Source organism: Melospiza melodia, chromosome 19 (genome assembly GCF_035770615.1).
Source record: "Melospiza melodia melodia isolate bMelMel2 chromosome 19, bMelMel2.pri, whole genome shotgun sequence".
NCBI lineage: Eukaryota > Metazoa > Chordata > Aves > Passeriformes > Passerellidae > Melospiza > Melospiza melodia.
In genome coordinates this window covers 10,003,289-10,023,366 of record NC_086212.1, presented here as the reverse complement: position 1 = coordinate 10,023,366, position 20,078 = coordinate 10,003,289, and the positions used below count along the sequence as shown (strand labels likewise).

The window sequence follows — 20,078 nt, the reverse complement described above, 5'->3', positions numbered from 1 at the left end:
ACTCAGAGATTCCTTCTGCTTTTGCCTGTCCTCTTGTTTCTTTCCCCTGTCCCACCCTCCTGGGGGTGGCAGTAAGAAAAGGAGGATTTCTGAATGGAGATGGCAACTGGGCACTTGGGCTTGGTGGCTTCTGATTTTTCCCAGTCTTGCTTGCAGATCACAAGAGCTGCTCAGGGCTTGCCACACAGATTCCTTTCTCAAAACCACTTCTCAAAGATCTCAGAACCAGGTCATTCCATCTCAATGTGGATCAGCCTCATCTCTCCCCTTCACCTTACCTGCTGGGGTGTCCACAGTGCAGCTCTGCCTTTGAGCACCCCAGTTCCCACAGGCTGTGGCAGGAGGTGGGAGATGCCTCCTCTCACTCCTGTTTTTCAGTTGAAAATCATGCAAAATCTCTCTTCCTGGCCTGCACTGGTGCTACCCAGCTCTCACTAAGGTCTGCAAGGTGAGTTAGGCTCCCTGTGCCACCAACAGAGGGAAATGGGCACCTGCAGAAGGCAAACCTGCCCACCTAACCCTGCACTGGGGCTGCTGTGGGATTTCCATGCAGAATCCAGGACATATCTGAGCATCACCAAATTCACAATGAAAGCTCACTGCATCTTAAACATCTGGAAATTATAGATCTCAAGAGAAATCAAGTGACTACTCAGTCCCCCAGCAACCCCACTGACTCTGATGTGGCTCTAAATCACCTCCCTACATCAGCAAGAGAGAGAGGTGAGAAGATTCCAGAGGTTTTCTTGCTTCCTCTCTTGGAAAAGGCAGCTCTTTGACATCCGATCCACTCCAAAAAAAAAACACCTTATGGATGCTTACCAACACCAAAACTTTTCCGCACATCTAAAAAGCACATTAAAAGGCTGGAGTGATGCCAAAGAGAGACCAGAGAGTTCTGCAGGAGCTCTCTGCTTTCCCTCATTGATTGGCAGCTGTAGAGCCAAGAAGCCCCGAGGCTGTAAGGAGGCAGCTCCTGCCACCCCAGCCAGTGCTTGGTGTGACACTCCCCATCCAACAGCACTAGTAATTATTTCAGTGCCTCACAGTGAATGCACAGGACGCCCCCAAGACACCTCTGCTGTCAGTGTCACAGGAGGCTGAGGTTGCAGCTCTGCCAGGAGAAGGCCACAGGAGCCACAAGAGGAGCCCAGGTCACCAAAGCTTCAGCGAGCTGAGCAAGCTCACACAGCCTGCTCACCACACAGTGATGATCTCAGTGCAAAACATTTTACATTGAAATATCTACTCCTGCAGTCCTGGGGGAGTCATCTTTCATCACAGGTGGCTGCCAGAAGAGCCCAAATCTTTTTGTCTTGCAGCCTGATTAGGAGCATTTAAATGTGCGGTGTGGAGGATCCTGCACCCCCTGTCCTTCTGCACCACCTGGTTGTGCCATCATGTGCTCACTAGTCAAGTACATCTAAATACACTCTAAATGCACTCTAAATACATTCATGAAACTCTGTCCAGGCCACCACAACAATCTGGTTTTGCAATGTAGTTCCTTTTGGACCATCAGGGATGAAAAATTATTGCATTATTCTAAAGAAATGTGTGTCCCAGTGCTAGAGACTCCTCTCTTTGATGTGCAGGGACATCACACCAACAGGGACATTAATCCTCTGTAGGAACCACTCCCCACCTTCCTCAGCTCTACCATATCTGTTCCACAGGAGATTACATGGCAGGAAAAAGGACTGGCACAGCTCCCTGTCACCACAATTTAAAGAACAATCTGTTCCTCAGGAACTCAGAAACCAGTGAGCATTTGGGCTACCTTAAAAAGGGTTATGCAGGGCTAAGTGTTTGCTACTTAACTCCCAGAAGCTGAACACTAAATTTACATGCTTTATATCCTTGTGAGAAGCAGTGATGCCTGGCAAACCCTGTGCTCTGCTCACCCTGGGCACAGTGTCTCACCCTGCCACCCCTTCCTTGTGCTGCAATGCAACCAAAAAACCAACAAACCTGATTTTTGTAACTATATCTCTTTGAGCTGTGCCCATCTTCCCTTTAGTAAAGAATTTGGAGCTTGCATTTTGGGTTATTCCTCCTTTAATACATCAAACCACAGCAAGACTCATCTGAGGTGTGTTGCAGCACAAGAAAAGGAGGTCACCCAGGGGATCAGCTTGTTTTTCATTTCCTTAATGTCAGTGTGGGGTGAATATGATGGCTGGAACGTGACACATTAAAGCAACTGCAATCAGGCTGCTCCCACCAAGCTCTGACTAAGCAGCTGGAGAGGAGCTCGTGAGGCGTCCCAGCAGGAAGGTGCCCGGGTCCCTGGCGTGGGCACGACCCCACAGCTCAGGGCAGAAGCCCCAGAGGGCAGAGCCCAGCAGGTTTATTAACCTGTGGGAGATCTGTGCTGGCCCCTTCACCCCCCTCAGCCTGGAGTGGGCAGGGAAACCCAAGAGAGGTCCCTGCACATCACTGATGGATGGGCTGGGTTGGGTGGCATCTTATCTGCCCACAACCACCCTGTGTGAGGGTGCTCACAGCGGTCTCAGGTTGAGGAAAGAGATGAGGATCTGACTCCATGTTTCAGAAGGCTTGATTTATTATTTTATGATATATATTACATTAAAACTATACTAAATGAATAGAAGAAAAGGTTTCATCTCAGAAGGTTAGCTAAGCTAAGAATAGAAAGAGAAAGAGTGATAACAAAGGCAGCTGTCCCAGACTCTCTGAGCCAGCTGACTGTGATTGGCCATTAATTACAAACAAGAACATGAGACTAATTACAGATGCACTTGTTGCATTCCACAGCAGCAGATAATCAATGTTTACATTTGTTCCTGAGGCCTCTCAGCTTCTCAGGAGGAAAAACCATAAGGAAGGGATTTTCATAAAAAGATGTCTGTGACACCCTGTCTGGGGGGCGAGGGCTCGCCATGAACTCCTCAGGGTTTGGGGATGGACAATTGACACTGCCATACCACATTCACCCTGAATTCTGGGTTAACAGATTACCTGGGAATGGATCTATGTGAAATAACCATCAGTTCCGAGGAGTGAAAGGAGTCACAAAAGAGGCCACATCTGCAAAGAGAAACCCTGGAACTCCAGGGAAACTCCTCACCCACCCTCTGTGCTCCCCCTGAGCCAGCCATGGCCATGGATGCAGGCAGGGCACTGGAGAGAGGGGCAGCTTGCCTGGGTGAAAAGGGAAGAACAAATGGGATGGGGATGGCACAAGGAAATTTGAATGGAATTAGACAGGGAGGAAATGTTCCTCCTTATTATAATTTAAGTCCATGCACTTGCTTAATTAACTAAATGTATGGTGCACAGTATGAAGACGAAAAATGCACCCAAACTATTTTTAACACAGTTAAAGAGATGCATCAGGGTTGTAAATTCTAAGTAGGAAATGCAAGAATTATGTTGGTTCCTGTGCACACAGCTTTAAAAGTGCCTGAATCCAGGCTGTTTCCTTGCCACTGTTCCAAATGCAGCCCCCCATTCAGCTCAGGGACCAAAGCTGAGCAGCTCACCCAGGGATCAGCAAATGTGTCCCCAAACACCTCAGACCAGGGGGGTGCCCAGGGTGAGCACCCTGCTTAGGCTGGCACAGAACAGTGATCCCTCCTGAAATAAGATGGAAGGTAGGGACAAAAAAAATCACATTCAAATATTACAGCCCTTTCTGTGCACATGACAAGTGACAGAAACCAAGCCAAAAGGACTAGAAGGAAAAAAAATTATTCAGAGTAATAAAAAGGAAAACTTTTAGGAGCCAAATGCCCACCTGCACAGAGAACTAAATTGAGGTCTAAGCGCTGCTGCAACCCTCAAAAAGCCAGACCTGCTATTTAGATACAGCTCAACTTTTCAAGTTTCAGTTCAGCCTTGAACAGAATGAAGCCATGTGCTGCAATGTAAAGGATCTGTCACAAAAAAAAAAAAAAAAAAAAAAAAAAGAAAAAAAAATAAAAAGGAAAAAAAAGGTGGGGGGAAATAGAAAAGAAAGGTATTGAGAGAAATATTGGGAGAAGGTGAGAAATAAAGCAGGCTCAGACTGCTGTAAGCCAGACAGCACCTCTAGCTACACTCAAAAATGGGACCCCCAATGCTCAGTTGTCCATGGGGTTATCCAAAATATACATTATATATCATATATATCATACCCACAGCTCCCAAGAGCAGGTCACCCAGTTGTGTCAGTGTAGGAAGAGCTATTAAGTACAAAAATGAATCATAACACAGAAATATAAAACTCTGCTTTTGCTCACAGAGGTAACAGCTCTGCTTTTGGAGAGGCAACATCTGAGATGAGACCAGGGCTGGGGGAGTGAGAGATTCCCTGGTTTGAATTTCCCTGATTTCTTATGCATGAAATGGTGAGAAAGGGAATGATCGACAGCAGGAAGAGGTGGGGAATGAAATCAGATGGATTGGATCTAGGATGCAGCACTGGAAATAAATGCAACCTGCACAGGCTTCTCAAGGCAGAGCATCAGAACCAGCCTGGGCCTCTGCAGGCAGGAATTTAGCAGAGGTATTACCCAGAGGCACCTCTCATATTTATTAAAACATCTCCGTGCTGGGAGAGCCCTAATAGTTTTGTCTTGGCTTTGGGTGCAGGGAGCTGCCCGAGCAGCCCTGGAGCAGCTCCGTGCCTGCAAAGGCAGCTGGGTCTGCAAGCATCTGTGAGATAAAACCCAGCCTTGCAGCATCACAAACTCACTCACACTGGAAATAAACCTGCATGCCAGGAAGCCCCTGTGAGCAGCAGAGCAGGGAAATAGGGGTGCTGGCAGTGGAGAGGGCTGGCTGGAGCCAGGACAGTGGCAGGACAGGGCACCCTCATGCACAGACTTCTTCAGGACTCCCATTCCTGCAGGATGAGGGCTAAAGGTGCTTTTGTGCCCCAGGATTTGGCACAAAATGAGGTTTGAGGCATGAGGAGACAGAGGGACCCCAATAGCACACACAGGGCACTGCACTGGCCTTTGGGACATGGGAATGGCTCCAGCCCTTCCATACAAACTTTGTGACCTTGAGGCAGGCTGGTCATCCTCCCACACCTTTGAACAAGCTTTTTATCTCTCCTGTCTGTCTGCATTACTGACTTCCAGTTACAGAACCCATTCCAACAGCCCCAGAGCTGGCACAGGCCATGCCAGGCTCACCCGGGCAGCAAGGGGGGAAAACAGCCATGAGCTTATCCTGGCAGCTTTGTGTGAAGGTTCCCATATCCTTCAGCTCTTCCAAAGCTGTAACTGCAACCTGCCAAGGCTAAACCTGTCCTGGGTATAGTACAGAAAACTGCAGTCCATAGAACTTCCCAATACACTGTAAAAAATTATGATATCACCAACTCTTCACAGACATTGGTGCGATTACCACCTCAGCCCAGAATTCAGCCTCCATTTCCCAGCAGGTGCGTGAGGGGAGGGGGCAGAGCTGGTTTTACAGGCTCCCCGTGGTGCCACAGCAGATACAAGTGGAGTCACAAGCCCAGAACAAACGCAGCTGCTCGGGCTGGGGGGATGCAGCTCTGGGGTGAGAGCCAAGGGGCACTGGGAGCAGGACAGTTTGGGGTGGCCCTGGGAGCACCCCTGGCTGCCCAAGCAAATGCAGAGAGCCAAACAGGTCAGAAGTTAAGACAGAGCAGCTGAAGAAGCCCAAGATGTTTGCAAAGCCCTCACAGCCAGAGCTACCCCTGCTGTTTGTCATTTGGCGTTCAGCCCCTTCCATCTCTGTCACTGTCACCCCAGTGTCCCCAGCTGGGGTCTCAGCTGTATTTAACAGCACACTGCAAACTGCATCCCCACCCTCAGTGCACACACAATAACCCAGCTCCCAGCATGGACACTTGGCCCCTCCACACCGTTCTGGAAGATTTTGTGACACAAACCACCCACAACTCCAGAGCATGGACGGGAGCGTGAAAGGCGCTCAGGATGCCCAGTGCTGGACTTCACACTCCTCCTCGTAGCTGCAGCTGAGCTCCACAGATGCTCTCTCTTCTCCTCTCCCGTTTCCCAGGGGAAATGAGCTTCCCCAAGGAGCCCAGCTCACTGCAGTGCTCAGCAAATCTCCCCCTTGCACCCAGCAAGGATCTCCCCTCTCCCGTGGTCCCACCAACACCTCCAAGGAAGGCCTCAATGTACAAAATGGCTGAGGAGCAGAAAGCACATCCCAACTCCTTATCTTACAGCAGCACAACAGCAAAAGGATGGAGGGGGAGGAAAAAAAAACGAAAAGGCCCCAAAAATCCTTTTGCCGTGGCTGACAGAGGCCCTGGCCATGAAGAAAAGCACAAAAACAAAACAAAAAAAGCATTGGCACCAAGGGTGGGAGCAGCTCAGCCCGAGCCCAGGCCTGCAGAAGAGCCCGGTGGGACTGTGGAAAGTCCCAGAGGGAAGGGAGTTGCAGTAACACCGAGATTTATCTTGACCCTCCCTTGGCGAGCCTGGGAACAACGGGAAGTCATCTGCACTCCTATGCAGCAATGCTTCAGGGATTCGGGGGATCCTGCTGCCAAACGCGGGTCAGCGGGGCCATTCCTGCCCAAAACCCGGGTACCCGGGGAGGGGATGAGCACCCAGGGATGCTCCTTTGTTTACCGCTCGGCCGTACCGGCTGCGAGCCCCAGACACTGATTAGCATTTCTTTCTAGACACATCTCCCATTCAGACGCTTCCCACCGGGGACAAGAATTACCTCCAGAAGCCTGAGCAGAGCCCCAGAACCAACCCCGGCGCCAAACCTTTACCTGCAGCCACCCAGCAGGCAAAGATGGGGCCGGGGAGGGAAGGATGCTGGGGGGGTGGGGGGGAGGAGAGACGGTGCCTGAGCGGAGCTTTTTGTTCCTCTGCTCACAGCATTGCTATGGTGATTTCAAGCAAGACGGAGGAACAGTCGCTACCCATCACTCCCGCTGCACCGACCGCATGAGCAGCCCCTTCCCCCGCAAGCGGCAGCGGGCAGGGGGAGACAGGGGCTCGGTGACTCTCCCGGGAGCCTCCCCCCAGCTCTGCAGGGGCAGCTCCTTCCCCGGATGGCCATCGCCGCCCCGATCTCGGGCACCGCCTGGGCTGGGGCGAGGGATGCGGGATGCGGGATGCGGGATGCGGGATGCAGCGGCGGCCCGGCCGGCCCGGCTGATCTCGGGGAGGATGAGGGGGAGCGGCTCAGCCTCCGCCCCCCGCAGCATCCCCCGGGGCTCCCCAGCCAGCCCTGGCACCCGGCATCCCTTCCCGCACCCGCTCTGCAGCTGGAGCATCCCCGCTCTCCGGCGCATTCGGGGGCTCAGGGGATGCAGGAGGGCACCTCGACCCAGGGAGGGGTCTCTGCCACCAGCTTTGCCCCCCACCCTTTTACTCACACGTATGCGTGGTAAATGAAAGCCCATCCCCGCGGTCTCTCCAGCACATTGTAGAGGAAATTCTGCAGCTTGCGGTAAAAAGCATTCCTTTTGGGGGGCTTCCCGCTGCCCGAGACCCCGGAGCGCGGCTTGCTGAGGATGCTGCCCCGCTTGGAGCTCTCGGAGCCGGCGATGAGCAGCGCTCCGTCCCGGCTGGAGTCCGGGGCGCCCGGGTCCAGCCCCACGAAGCCCACCTTGAGCTTCTTCTCGGCGGCGGGCCCCGGGTAGACGCCTCCGTTGCGGGATTTCTGCACCATGGTGGCGGCGGGGGGCGGCGGGGGGCTCCGGCGGGGGCTCCGCCCGCGCTCCCCGCCGCTGCTCCGCGCCCGGCGCAGCCGAAGCCGCAGGAGCCGCTGCAATCGGCTCCGCCAGCGCCGCCCCGCCGCCGCCCGCCCCCTTAACCCTTGGCATCCCCCGCCGGCAGCAGCCGCCCGCACCCCCACACACACACACTCCTAAAAATCCGGGCTTGGCGTTCCTCACCCCCTCGAAATTTAAAAAAAGCCGCTCCGACCAAGAAAAGCAGTGTTTGGTAGTGTTCCCCTAAATGTAGGTCCCCTCTAATGCAGGGGGGACATCTCACCTTCAAATCAAGATACAACATGTTCCTGCTGCCCACAGCTCCCCAAACCGGGCTCTGGCAACCCCTCAAAACCCCCATGGAGGGGGCTCGTCCTGTCCCCCAGGAAGGGTTGGGCAGTGCCCTGCCATGGGATGCCAGCCCTGTTCTTAACCCTTGGCATCCCCCGCCGGCAGCAGCATCCCGCATACCCCCCACTTCCACCCACTCCTAAAAATCCGGGCTTGCCGTTCCTCACCCGCTCCAAATCTAAAAAAAGCCACTCCGACCAAGAAAAGCAGTGTTTGGTACTGATCCCCCAAATGTAGGTGCCCCCTAATGCAAGGGGGACATCCCACCCTCAGATCAAGGTACAAGATCTTCCAGAGCGCAGTGTTTGCTCCCCAAACCGGGCTCTGGCACCCCCTCAAAAGCCCCATGGAGGGGGCTCCTCCTGCCCCTCGAAAAGGGCTGGGCAGTGCCCTGTGGTGGGATGCCAGCCCTGTTCTTAACCCTTGGCATCCCCCGCCGGCAGCAGCCGCCCGCACTCCCCCCACTCCTAAAAATTCGGGCTTGCTGTTTCTCACGCCCTCGAAATTTAAAAAAAATGTGGCGCCCACCAAGAAAAGCAGTGTCTGGCATTGTTCCCCCAAGTGTCGGTGCCCCCTAATGCAGCGGGGACATCCCACCCTAAAATCAAGGTACAGCATATTCCTGCTGCCCACAGCGCAGTGTCTGCTCCCCAAACCAGGCTCTGGCACCCCCCTCAAAACCCCCATGGAGGGGGGGCTCCTCCTGCCCCCGGGTAGGGCTGGGCAGTGCCCTGTGATGGGATGACATCCGTGTTCCTACTGGCAGAGGTTGCAGACACTGCCAGTGTCATAGGGGGACCCCATCTCCATGAGCCCACTCAGCAGCAGACCTGCTCAACCCCTCCACAAATCCCACTGTGCAAAGTCATTCCCTTCTCCATGCTTCCCAACCACCTCCCAACCTATCCTCTCAGAAGCCCAAATTCAGCTTCCATGCTGAAACTGCACCATGACATGGTCACCAAGCTGCTCAGAAAGTCCATCTCCAGATGTGCTGACACAAACCAGCTCTTTAATACCCCACTATTTATAGTCCAGCAGCAGCATTTTCCCCCCTTACACCGTTGCTGGATTCTGCCCCAGGGAATATTTCCTGCTGACACACCTTCACTGGACTCAGGAGAAGACAGGCAGACTGCAGAAAACAGGACAGAGGTGCCTGCCCCACATAATTATCCTCCATGGAAAGGGTTCTTTGAAGTGCAATGGGAAGACCTGCAACCAAATAAAATCAAGCCCAACATCATCATCTCCTTCCCAGTGACATTTCTATCCCTTACAACCCAAAAAATCACAGGTGATCTGCATGTTCTTTGTAAGTAAAACAAGGCTTCAGGACAAAACTTTTTGTTTGTAAATTAAATAGCAAGCTCAGGTAAGCTGCGCCTTTCATCATAAATGCCTCAACACAATGTTAGTAGAGAAGCAGCAAAATGGTGGCCCTGAATTCTATGCCTGCAGGAGCCACCCAGGGCTGGGTTTTGTTGGAAAACCAATCTTACCACTCTGTATTGTTGCCAGCTTTTCCTGAAATTCATATTTAGATGACAAAATCAACATAACCTTTCGGAGTTCTCAAGTCCTGGCTTTTTGGTCCTCTCCTAATTTCTCAGGAGGATCCCAGTGAGAACTAATGGATAAGAGGAGCCCTGAGATTAAAGCTGCTGCCTCTCACTCCCCAAACCCTGTCATGCACGTTGAGAGAAGAGTGAGCGTGGAGCAGCCCTACATTTTTTATGAACAGAACGTTTCCTGTGACCCATATTCTCTCCAACACATGGCTGAAAGAGAATCCATCTCTGCAAGGCAGGCAGAAAACTAAAGCTGGGTTAAATACTGGAAAACCAGATCTGCAAGTATGTCAGTGAATAAATTGCTCAATTCAATGAGGGGCCATTCTATTCATTATTTGTGAACACTTGTAAGATCATTAGTGTTCTTTAATAGGGTGGCCAATTACAAAAGTGCCTGGCACTGATGTACAAAGTGCATTATTATAGATCCAGTGACGCAGTCCCAAAGCAGGAAATATCCCCCTCCACAAAAAGGCCAACAACAAACAAAGGAAGCAATTTTCAATTAACAAATTCAAGATTACAAATAGTCTGTGAGCCCTAAAGAAGAATCTAAATTCAACACACTCCTCTTTGCCTAATTAGTTGGTCATTCTCAGTGTCACACTGCAGCACAGCTCTGGGTGCCCTGCATTTCTGAGACCACCAGAAATGGGGAGTGGGAAAGGCAAGGGGTGGGATCTCACCCTTTCCAAGTCATGGGTGGGCTGAGGAAAGGCACAGTGTGGTTGTAGGGGCTGTCAGGGATTGTTGCTTCACTCAGGAGGGAGACAAAACCTCAAAGACAAACAAGACCTTGAGAGCAAGTGCATCAAGGATTGCCTCTTTTTGTGAACAGGGTGCAGTGGAAAAGGCCTGAAATTGTGGGTGAAGACCTCTTCTAGCCTCATCCCTTTTCTCTTTTTACCATGGACTCTTAGGGCATCTCTAACTCATTTTTTATGGATTGGCACCAGCAGATGCAGTTGAGTGCTCAGAAGCACATGGCTTCACCCTTTCCACCTCCACGTGTCACTCACAGCAGCTGTCCCTTGATCCAGTGTCCAGTGCCCGGCCAGTTTCAGCCCTGAGGAGCAGCAACTGGTTACAAGCAACGAGCTGTGATGTCCTGCACAGAGCCTGCAGCAGGTAATTTTGGAGATGAAGTCACTTGTGTGTCACTTGTGCTGGGTGGCACAAGACAAGACACAGCCATTAACACTGGGAATTAATGAGGTATATAAAAGCAGCAGTGGGAAGGTGCTTTTATCTGATCCAAGGACATTATGTCTCCACAAACAAACAGAATTACTGAGTCAGTCCTTTGCTTTCAACACTGGTGATGGCTTTAAAACACAAACACCATGGCAGATAGCTTAGACCCTGAAGGTAGGATGAAATCCATCAATCCATGTCAAGATACAGAAAGTCCATGCTCTGTCCCCTGGCAATTTTTGAGATGTAGTAAGAAATGACTGGTGTGAAATATCTAGAATGACTCCAGGGATAAATTTCTGCTTGAAACACTGAACGAGAGCCCTTTCTCCATCCCCACCCAGCTGGTGGTGGCTTGTGTGAACTGTGCTACCCATAGCCTGGGTTTTGTCACTCACAGCTCTCTCCCAGAGCTATTTTCAAACTCTAAAGCAGATGGCTTTACCTCCCCTTGTACAGGATGCTGCAACATCCCAGCAACACCAACCTGCCAAGGGAAATACATGAACAGCTCGCTCTCTCTGCACCCCTTGTCCACCCATCTCACTCTGCTTCAGCTCCCCCTCACCTCCCACCACCCTCATCCTCTTCTCTGAGGAGAAAACAGCCCTCAAGAGCCCCTGCCCATTGATTATTCATGTCTCTTCCCTGCCTGACTCTTCCCAACATGCCAAATCAGTTTTGGCTTTGAAACCAGCAGCCCTGACCCAAGAGAGGTTGGTTCATACAAGGAACTTGACCTGGAAGGAGTTGCTTCCCCAACATAAGGTGGAGCCTTCAGGGGAAGAAAGCTGTAGGAAAGATAATTCATGTGCACAAATGGAGAAATCTATGTATTTCCAAAGGAGAAAGGTGAGTGTGACATTTCTGGCTGGGATAAAAGACAATGCTCAGACAAAGCTTCCACATTTGGGATGAAGAGATGTGGTACAGCTGCAGAGGATGTGCAGGGTGGTGAGGGCACTGGTGCAAAACCTTGAGAGCAAGAGGGTTCAAACTGGCAGAGATCAAAGATGGCTTTTGGCACTCAGTCACAACCACAGCATCAGCACTGATTTTTTTAAACTTTTGTTTTTAATCACCTGAAACGAAGGTGCACCAGATGGTTTTCCAGTCCTGATCAAATCTGACAGTCATCTGTTTCAATGCTAATTAAGTTTCTATCCATTTTCATCAAAACTAGAAGCCCTGATAGACAGAGGCTCCCCAATGGTTCCTTCTCCCCCTTCAAAGGTGGTTTTAAAGTGAATTCTCCTCTTTACCAGGCACAGGAAAAGGTGCCCATGAGGAGGCCACGCCTCCCAACCACTAAAAATCTTTAGATCAATCAGAATTTGCAAGCAACGTGCTGATAAGAAGAAACCAGGCTCCCTTCATCCTGCTGCTGACAGAGCCGCTTATTTTATATTACATATTTATTGGATGCAAAATTTCTGTGCCACCATCCATCTTCCTGCCCTGTTCTTAGACAGCACCGACCTCATTGGAGGCTGCTCCAGAAAAAAGTCAGGACAAATCCTGCTGTATGAGATCAGCTTGAGCTGCAGCTGGAAGCGTCTGACACTATGAACAGAAATCTCTCCAAGTTATGCTGAATTGACTTGGGAGATACACATGCTCCATTCTTAACTAGAAATTTATGTTCCTCCTTTCTAAGGGTGATTAAAATTGCTGAGGTCTAAATATTAATTTGTGCCGTGGAGGCCTGACTTTAAGGAAAACTGGTTTCTGGAAAGAACAGCTGCTTGGCTGGGCATGTGGAAGGAGAAACAAGTGGAGAAAAACCCAAAATTAAGGCAAATTCTCTTGAATTAATAAATTGTGTTACCCTTGGAGCGCCCACGAAGCTGAAAGTCACAGAGGGATCAGCACCCAGCCCAATTCCCTGTCACCTTTACACTGCTCTGCTTCTGCCCCACTCAGTGCACACAAATCCTGCTAAATTCCCCACTGGCCAGGTCTCCTTCCCCATCTCCACTCTCCACCCCTCCATCATTGCCCTCCAGCTCCTTCTCCTGCCCTCGCCTCCTTTGGGACCACGTGTAATTTCTTTTCTTCATTTATGCCGTTACCTTGAAAGTATTTTTAGCCCATGACCACAGTTGCCCCTGAGCCTTCCTTTTCCCAGACTCTGTAAATTTAGCTCTCTTAGTCATCCCTCACGTCTCCCAGTGCTCACATTGTTCCTCCTGACCTCCTTGGGTTTCCACCTCCTCCTCCTGCACCCACAAGGACCAAAGCCGCACCATCAGATTGCCATCACCTCAGTGCTCTTTGACCTCATCCCCCAGGACAAGGAGGCTCCAGGACCTCGTCCCACACCCTGATGGCCACCACAAGCTCCTTGGGGACGAGCACTCAGAGATGGAGGAGCCTTGCCACCAAGAGCCCCCTCCCAGCGTCTCCAAACCAACGCTGTGCCCCTCACAATACACAGCTTACGGCAACAAAACCAAACCGGGTCTCACTTGGGAGCTCTTCCAGCCTTGCCTGGGTTCAGGAGCTTGGAATCCAGCTCAGGACTGGCTCTGGTCCCAGCAAAGCACCTCCCAGAACCATAACTGCATCCTGGCTCGGGCCCAGTCCCACAAAGCCCATTAGGTGCTTTGTTCCCATTCAAGCACCTGCCTCCCACTGACTTCAAAGCTGAATCAAAACCTGCATGAATATTTAGGCACTGGAGGTTGTCATCCGAAAGAAGCAAGCCCATACTGAAATAGCTGATTCTGACACATCATCTCTGCAAGGAGGGGCACATCAGATTGATCTGTGCTCTAGCCTGACATGGAAGGGAAAGCAGCTCAAATAAATATATTCCAGATGGTCCCAGCTGTCCTGGGTTAGGAGGGGAGCAGCGTGAGGAGATGCTAAAGCCCTAAACCTGCATGGAGGAAAAAATAATTTTCTTTTTTGGATGCAAAAGCTTTTTTTCAATTCTTTTTCTTTCTTTCTGAAATGTCAAAATCTACAGAGTTGGAAAGTAAGAAAACCAAACACAATTACTAAAATACTGAAAGGCTTGAAAGCTAATTATTTTACCTCTTCATTGTTGAGAAAGATTTTAAAAAATCCTTCCAAATAAAAAAAAAAAAAATCTGCATTACATTTTTCCATGTAATTTTTTTCCATTTCAAAAATATTGAAGAAAGAATATTAGATTTTGATTTTAGTTGGGAGGGCTGCTTTTGATCCATGTTTCAGGTTTTAAAAAAATGGAAGTATTCTGCTGGGAAGCTGCCAGGCAGACGTGGCTGTCTCCATGCTCCTGCTTCTGTCACAGCATTCCATGTGTCATCTGCAAAGAAAAACTCTCAAAGTAACTGAATTCATAGTTTCTATGCACCACGGGCTTTTGCTGCAGGCTTTCGTCAGTCTTTCAGCCTGGACACCTGGGAAATCAAAAGAACGTGAAAGGGCAAGGGTTTATGATTTATTTATCTTTAACCTGAGGTCTTAAGGAAAGCTGGTGTACATGCATCTGCATCTCTCTTGCCTCCTTTAATAACTGCAGAGCTTTTGGGCATTTTTTATCTTCTTTATTAAAGATTGGGGGGACATTTCAGATCGCTTTGAGTGAGAGTATGTGATGAGAGAGAGGACAGAAATCTCCTCAGTGCAGGAACTGGTGATGCATGGACACGATAACAATGGGCATCAGAGAACCCACAGGATATTATTAGAAATATAAATGTATGGGAAAATGGGCACCCCTGGTTCTACTGGTGATGAAATTCTCTCTTTGTGGGCTCACCTTGGATCCTGTGTGGGAAGCACCTGCTGAACATCTGGGGTGTCAGGGCAAGATCAAGCACTTTGGGCATGTTTCCCCAGGTGAAAATGTGGGTGCTGTGCCTGCAGGGTGGCTTTTCCTCACTTCCAGCCTGATTTTCCTGCAACTCCTCTTTTGTTTTCCCAACTTCGCCTTGCTCATGCTGTCCCTGTCCTTGGGGACCCATCGATCACTGTCACCTCCTCCTGCCCTTTCTGGTCACCACAGTCCTTCAGGGTGGGATGGGGACAATTCCATGCTGTGTCCTCGGAGAGGATCCTCTCACTGCACTGATGTGAGGGGTGGCAGGGCTGGCACACACACTCCTGTGTCCCCTACACTCCTGGCTTACCAAAACCCAGCTCAGACACCCACAGCCTGTGCCAGGTGACTGCTGTCCCACCCGTCACATCCCCACAAAGCTGACATTTGGGGATTGTCCTCTTCTCTTTGCCCTGCTTGTGTCCCCATCCCAAAGCCTGGCTGCTGCCAGACTCATCACTCTGAGTGCTGGGCTGTGGCTGGCCAGGACTGCAGAGAGCATTCAGCAGATAGCAGGCAAGAGAACAGTGCCAGACTCGGGGTGATTACAAATCATTTAGACTTAGCAAAACCAGGCCATCCTAAATTTGCAGGCAGCAAAGGAGTGTTTGTGAGCAGAGCTGAAGTGAGTTATTTGAAGATGCTGCAGTACTTCTACATAAAGCATCAGAGTGGTGGCTAAGGGAGAGGCAGAAGGGAGAGTCTGGCCCAGAGCTGCACCCTGGGCTGGGCTACAGTTCCAGTTTCTCTTCAGCTCAGCAATATTCCTGCACAGGGTAAAGCACAGGCCAAGAGGAGGATGGGACGTGCCAAGTGGTGCATTGCCCTGGCCAGAGCTGCTGCTTTGTGCTCCCCTGGCTGCAGGTGCACCTGCATCTCAAACTGGGCAAATGCAGAGGGAGGTGGTCAAAGGAAATCAGTCAAAAACTCTCAGGTTTGGCCCTTAGAGAATGTTGGGGGAGAGCCTGGCTTCCCTCCCTCTTTTCTGAATTTATACCTCTGGGGCCAAGGGTGGCTGATGGATTTGCGAAGGGGGTGTGATGGAAGCAGGATGGAGAGATAAGACCCCCCCAGCCATGGATGTTCCCTGCCCTGATCTGCCTTTCCCCAGCTTCTGGTCTGGCCCATCTGCTTCACAAGAAGGTTTAGTCCGAGGGATGTGTGTCCAGCCCCAAGGACACGAAACCCAGGGAGAACTCCTCATCCCCAGGCACTGCCCAGGCTGTGGGGATGGCCTCAGCCCCTTCTGCTCTGACCTGGGTGCCCAGCATCGTGCAGATCTGCTCAGGAAAGAGGCCAAGCCCAGATACTTGGGCTGGGCAGCAGAGCAGAGGTGATTTACACCAGGGCTGGATGGAGAGCTGCCCAGGGCAGTGCAGCTCTGTAAGGGAAACGGGCTGTGCAACTGCCAAAGGAGAAGAGAAGCATCTGCTGGGGCACAAGGGAAGACATTGTTCAGGGATGAAGTCACTGTCTGAGGTCACACAGTCACTTTGTGCTGCATGTGCATCATTCCCACTGCTACCACAGATGATTCAGCATCTCCATCACCAGCAGTGATGGCAGGACTCCCTTGGGTGATGTCCTCTGGAAATTCTGGGCTGAGCAGCACCTTGGCCTCCTTGGCAGTCAGTGGCATTGTCTTCTAAGGCAGGAAAACCAGGATGGGAGGTCAGGAGATCTTTGTTTGCTTTTTTCCCTCAGTGGGGTGTATTTTCAAATGCTGTGTAAATGCTTCAGTTGTCACCAAGACTTTTGAGTCAGCGTGACAGAGGCAGGACCTCAGTGCCTGTGTGGGGTTAAGGTTCAGCAAAGTCTGGTGACAGATGAGGGAGCCATGGGAGAGGAGCTGCCCTGACTGGAGAGGTTTTCTGCATGCCAGTGATGTGTGCCCTGTGCTGGGTCTCTGCAGGGACCTGCCCAGGCTGACAAGGGGCTGTGCCTGATGCTTTAACTCCCCTCCAAGTGCAGAAGGGCAGCAGGCAGTTCAAATTCCCCCAGCTCAGCATCTGCAGCCTGGATTCCACTTGCAATCTTGAAAAAGCCTTATAAATTTTTTAGAGCAGCCCCAAACGCCTGCTGAGTCGGCCAACCAGCTCCAGTGGATTAAGAAAACTTACTTTAAATTATTAACAGCACCCAGCCAGACAGGAGGGTAGAGGTGGGAAGGGAGAAGCGCTCATTCCTCATTCCAGTGGATGCCACCAGAGCAGTCAGCACCAGGTTCGGCAGAGGATGTCCATTCACACCTAAAGGATGGTGCCACCTATGGGATTTCCCTTCTCCATCAGGAGCCCCCACCAACAGTGCCATGCAGTGCACAGGGTGTGCTGCATGTGGAGATGATGTCCCTTTGGGAGAGCTGGTCACATCCAGCCCCCACACACCTCCCTCTCCTTCCCTCCTCTTCCAGGCCCTTTGGATTCTCTCCTCTTGAGGAGCTGATCCCCAGCTGTACAGCAGAGCCAGCCCTGATGGTTTCTGACTTTCCTACAACCTCAATTAATTTTCCCTCCGCCAGCTTCAAATTTCAGGAAATACAATGACATTTGCAAACTCTGGTCCCCAAAGAAACGGCAATAAGCACTTTGCATCTCCCGAGGCTATTCCTTTTGCTTTTGGACGTCCCTGCCAGGATCGGGGATGCGGGTCTGGATTTCCTCTGCTCGGCATCTGTTCCTGGAGGATTTTGTCCCTGTTTCCACGAGATGGCACCGATGAGGCTGCCATGGGATGCAGCCACCGCGACGCCTTCAGGGAGGACCGCAATGGAAAACGACTCCAAAACAATAAAAGTTGCTATAAAAAATACCTCTGGCCTCCACCTTGTGGTGTCCTAGCACACATCCTGGCCACGGCAAGGAGGAATTGGAGGAGAATTTGGTATTTTAAAATCCATCTCACCAACACAGCTCTGTCACCTGCCATGGGTCGCACACACCCACCTGCTCCAATATGGTGCTGGTGGTTCCAGAATTAGCTTGAGCTCGCTGCAAGGTTTGCCAAAACCCACCTATGGTCCAGTTCAGGGGGCTGTTGGGTTGTTTATCATTTTGGTATGACCCCAAAGTGGATCATGTCAAACCAAGAGCATCACTGCTTGCGTTCCTGCAAGCCCTGTGGGTCCTGGCAGTGATTTGCACATGGTGGGTTGTTGATCCAATCCCAAAACACAGATCCACATGGATTCAAACCCAAGGTTTGGCTGGAGGCAGGTTGTGGCCTCATGGGTACTGTGTTGAGATGCCCAGAAATTCATAATATTTTTCTTTTCTTCATGCTTTGAAATGGGTTTAAATAACAATATTTCTGTTAATTCTGTTTCACTAAAGATCCTGACCCAAACCTCCCAAAATGCTGCTGCTGCTGAGATCTCACTGCAGGCACCATCTCCTCTTTCTGCTGCTGCAGATCACCTTGGGCACCAACCCACATTGAAATGAGGCTGAAAGCTTGGCCCTGCTCTGAGCCATGAGCAAGTCTGAGTTAAATCCTCTGGGATTTATATTTTTGCTGTTCTGCAGTTCCATCATTAATTACCTCACCACTTGTGCAGTGCTACCAGTGTCTCTTTCACAGCTCCCCTGGCATATTTCTATGGAAACGAAGCCGTGGTTTTTGTCAGGCCTGTTTTTGCTTTTAAAATAGCAGGAGAGGTGCAGACTTTGCTCCTGCTCTTCTCTGTCCCCCAGGGTTGTCCCCACTGCCAGGGGTTGGCTTCCATGGGGCACAGGAGCTGGAGGTTCCTGAACAGTGTGGGAGGGATATTCCCACAGGAATTCCTGTTTCTGCTGCTTCTAAGGATGCAGGAAGATCGTGCACATGAGGATGTTCTCCTGCTTGGAAATACCCAGGAAGAGGCACAAGCTGTCTCAGGGAAAACATGCCTTGGGAGCTGGGAAATGCAGGAGGAGCTGGAAGATGAGATTAAACCATCAGTGGGATAACAGCCTTCTCCTGTGGCTGTGCTGTGCCTGCAGGGATCCCCAGATCCCCTTCCAATTTGTGGCATGCCAAGGACACGGCACTTCAGAGAGTCCAGGTACCGCAAAGATGTTGGGAATCAAATTGATTTCTGTGTTGGTGGATGTGGGGTGTGTGGTGAGAGATGATGAGCCTTGGTGGGCTGTGCAGAGTTTTGGGGATCTTGGCCCAGGGAGCCAGCCTGTGTCTGTCAGATGCAGAAATGGGATGGGAGAGTTTTGGGGAGCAGGCAGGGGGAGATCATGCAGAGCTCTCGGTAATTCAGCTGCATGTCAACTCCTCGAGGCTCTGCCTGGGGACACTCAGCACTGCAGAGCATCAGATGCTAATTAGGATCATTAAGGGCTTTGTGACACAAACAGTGATGATGATGATGCTGGTGCCTCTGGAGCTCTCCTGGGCAGGGCCTCGCATGGTGCTGCCCTTCACAGAGGCTGTAGAGCATCTGTTCCCAGCACTGTCTCCTCCTTAAGGCCGAGTCATGGGCACAGACAAGCTCAGGATGCCCCAGCACGCTGCTAATGCCTCCTCCAGGGAGGAAATGTCCCTTGGAAACATCCCTGGAATGATGCAGTGGATGTACAACTCTCACACCGCCTCCCTCCTTCTCCCTGCCCCACTGCACCTCCTGCAGCTCCCACTCAGGCCCCTCACAGCTCCTGGCTGGGGCTTTTTGGTCAATCCCAACCACTCAGCAACCACAACCCTTTGGGCTGGGGGAGCTGCACTGGGTGGAGCTGGGAGAGATGCACACCTTGCCTGGGGCTGCAAGGTTTTGATGGGAGTCAAGACACTGCCCTGGGTGAAGACTATGAGTTTTGGGGCTTCTTGTGAGACCTGAGTCGTGTCTAGGCTTCAGTCAGGAAGAAATGTTTCTGTTGTGTTGTTTGGAAAGGGCTGGGGATCCACCATGTGTGAGGCAGAGCAGGATGTGGGGAGAGAAGGCAGTCTCTGTCACTGCTCCCAAAATGATAGGGGATGACAAAGACCCAAAGTGATGCTGCTCACCCTTACAGAGACATGGGGTGCCCTATTTTCCTTTCTTTCAGTGGCATAACTGTAAGAGCTCAATTTAAGCCTGTTTTGCATGAATAAAATATAATAATGACCTTAGAAAATTATTTTAGAGGCTTGAACTGGTTAAGTAGATCCTCAAAACTGCTGTGAGAGCTGTTGCTGCTTCTGGCTGGGGGAATCACCTGGGTCAAGTGGTGGAGAAGGGCTGAGTGCAGGCTGACACCCTGAATATGGGCTCCCAATGGTCCTCTTTCCTCCTTATCTCCATCCCAGCCCCTCCTGTGCCCATCCCCACCATCTACTCTGAGTGAGACTACACAACCCCAGCCAACCCAGCCCCTCTCAGTGACAGACACACACACACAGCTCCACACCTTTTGGGTTGGTTTGGTTTGGTTTTTTTTGGGGGAGGGAGGGGGGATTTGTCTGGTTTTGGTTTGTTTTTGTTTTTTTTTCCACTGTG

The 20,078-nt window shown here is 51.0% G+C and overlaps 1 protein-coding gene across 10 annotated transcripts in view; it reads right to left on the bottom strand.

Annotated features, from left to right (window-relative positions):
• Positions 1-7,647, bottom strand: part of KCNQ2 (potassium voltage-gated channel subfamily Q member 2) — a 65,061-nt gene extending 57,414 nt beyond the window's left edge. For all 10 annotated transcript variants that reach the window (XM_063172476.1, XM_063172483.1, XM_063172477.1 and 7 more), the window contains exon 1: positions 7,346-7,647. In XM_063172476.1, the coding sequence (XP_063028546.1) occupies positions 7,346-7,641 (296 nt within the window). In that variant the 5' untranslated portion in view covers positions 7,642-7,647. The remainder of the gene's footprint in view (positions 1-7,345) is intronic.
• Between the last annotated feature and the right edge of the window lie 12,431 nt (positions 7,648-20,078).